At 29.9% G+C, this 1394-nt stretch overlaps 1 protein-coding gene across 1 annotated transcript; it reads right to left on the reverse strand.

The window, feature by feature from the left end:
• Positions 1-229: 229 nt before the first annotated feature.
• Positions 230-1394, reverse strand: LOC123883744 (pathogenesis-related protein STH-2-like). The gene is made up of 2 exons (XM_045932638.1): positions 1019-1394; positions 230-715 (listed from the first exon to the last, which is right to left on the reverse strand). Exons 1-2 carry the CDS (start codon positions 1200-1202, stop codon positions 417-419), a joined length of 483 nt encoding a protein of 160 aa, XP_045788594.1. The 5' UTR covers positions 1203-1394; the 3' UTR covers positions 230-416.

Raw genomic sequence — 1394 nt, forward strand, 5'->3', positions numbered from 1 at the left:
TCAATTTAGATCAATAACCAAGATCGTTGAATTGTGTTAAAATTGATGAGTAATTTGAATTGTCTATCTTAAATCAACAAGTGTGATTAATTACAGCGTGCAAGTTTGTGTTTTTTAACCTTCAAAAATGTAGTATTATATTGTACAAATAAAATATTTAAAAATTCTTTAGCAAAAAAAATAAAATAAAATATTTAAAAAATTTGTTGAAACAAGTACAAGCATTTTACCAAACCACATAGAATGCCCTTGATGGCTAAGGACTTATTAAGAACTTCAACACTTACAAATTCATATTGTCCCATTATTTGGGTGGACACTTCACACTAATATTTGAAAAATTGAATAAATTTTGTATTTCATCTTTAAATAAGATGAATGTATATACTAGACAAAACCAAATTAATAAAGAATAATTAAGCATAAACTTGTGGATTCTCCATCAAGTATGCTTCCACAACTTTGCAAATTCCAATAGAGCTTTCCCTTCCTTCCTTTATCTCTTCCTCTTTGACTTCAAACTCTCCAATAGCATTGTATATACTTGTCATTTTACAAAGACAACCTCCTTCACTAATGGCCTCAAACTTAACCTCATAAGCTATTGACTCAAGCTTGTCACCTAATGGATCTCCTTCAATCATTGTGTAGTTGCAAACCAATTTATCATTATCAATCATATCAATCCTATTTTTCAGATACTTGAATGGACTAGCTGCATAAATAAAATGGAACATATAATTAAGAATTTATTCAAGCATTATATAGAGAAGAAAAAAATAAGAGCCTTTTTATTAAAAAAAAAATAGCTGATTTTTTCCTCTAACTAAAATAAATATATAAAAAAGTTTTTTTCTCTAAAAAAACATTTTTAGTTCTCCTTTAATGGTTCAATCTCCCACACAACTGCGATCAGGGGGTTAGAATCACTTGATACCATAACTGACCCCGAATCAGATTAGACGGTTCAATGACCGGATACTTATGGTGAAAAAAGAGAGTATATTTTGTCAATTACCTTCGGCAAAGTTAACTTGTTCAATGGTTCCAGCTTCACCATTTCCTTGGATTAAGTTGACATCTTTTATGAACTGAGGTAAGAGTTTTGGAAGTAAATTGCTAGAATCAGTGATTAAGGCCTTGAACATACGTGATGGAGCAATAGGGGAAGAATAATCATTTGTGAAGGTTGATACTACCATGATGAGGTGTGTAGATAGTACAAAAATTACACAAAGTTAATTTATAAAGTTTGTGAATGTTGTTGATGTATTGAATAATTTGAATTATGAGGTAGAGCACCTTGTTCTTTTATAGCTATATCCTATGGTTCTATTTGTTAAGTAGGTTTCGTAGGAATGATCCCTTTTGATGAACAAGAAAGAAATATTTTA

This window comes from Trifolium pratense, linkage group LG5, assembly GCF_020283565.1.
Source record: "Trifolium pratense cultivar HEN17-A07 linkage group LG5, ARS_RC_1.1, whole genome shotgun sequence".
Taxonomy (NCBI): domain Eukaryota; kingdom Viridiplantae; phylum Streptophyta; class Magnoliopsida; order Fabales; family Fabaceae; genus Trifolium; species Trifolium pratense.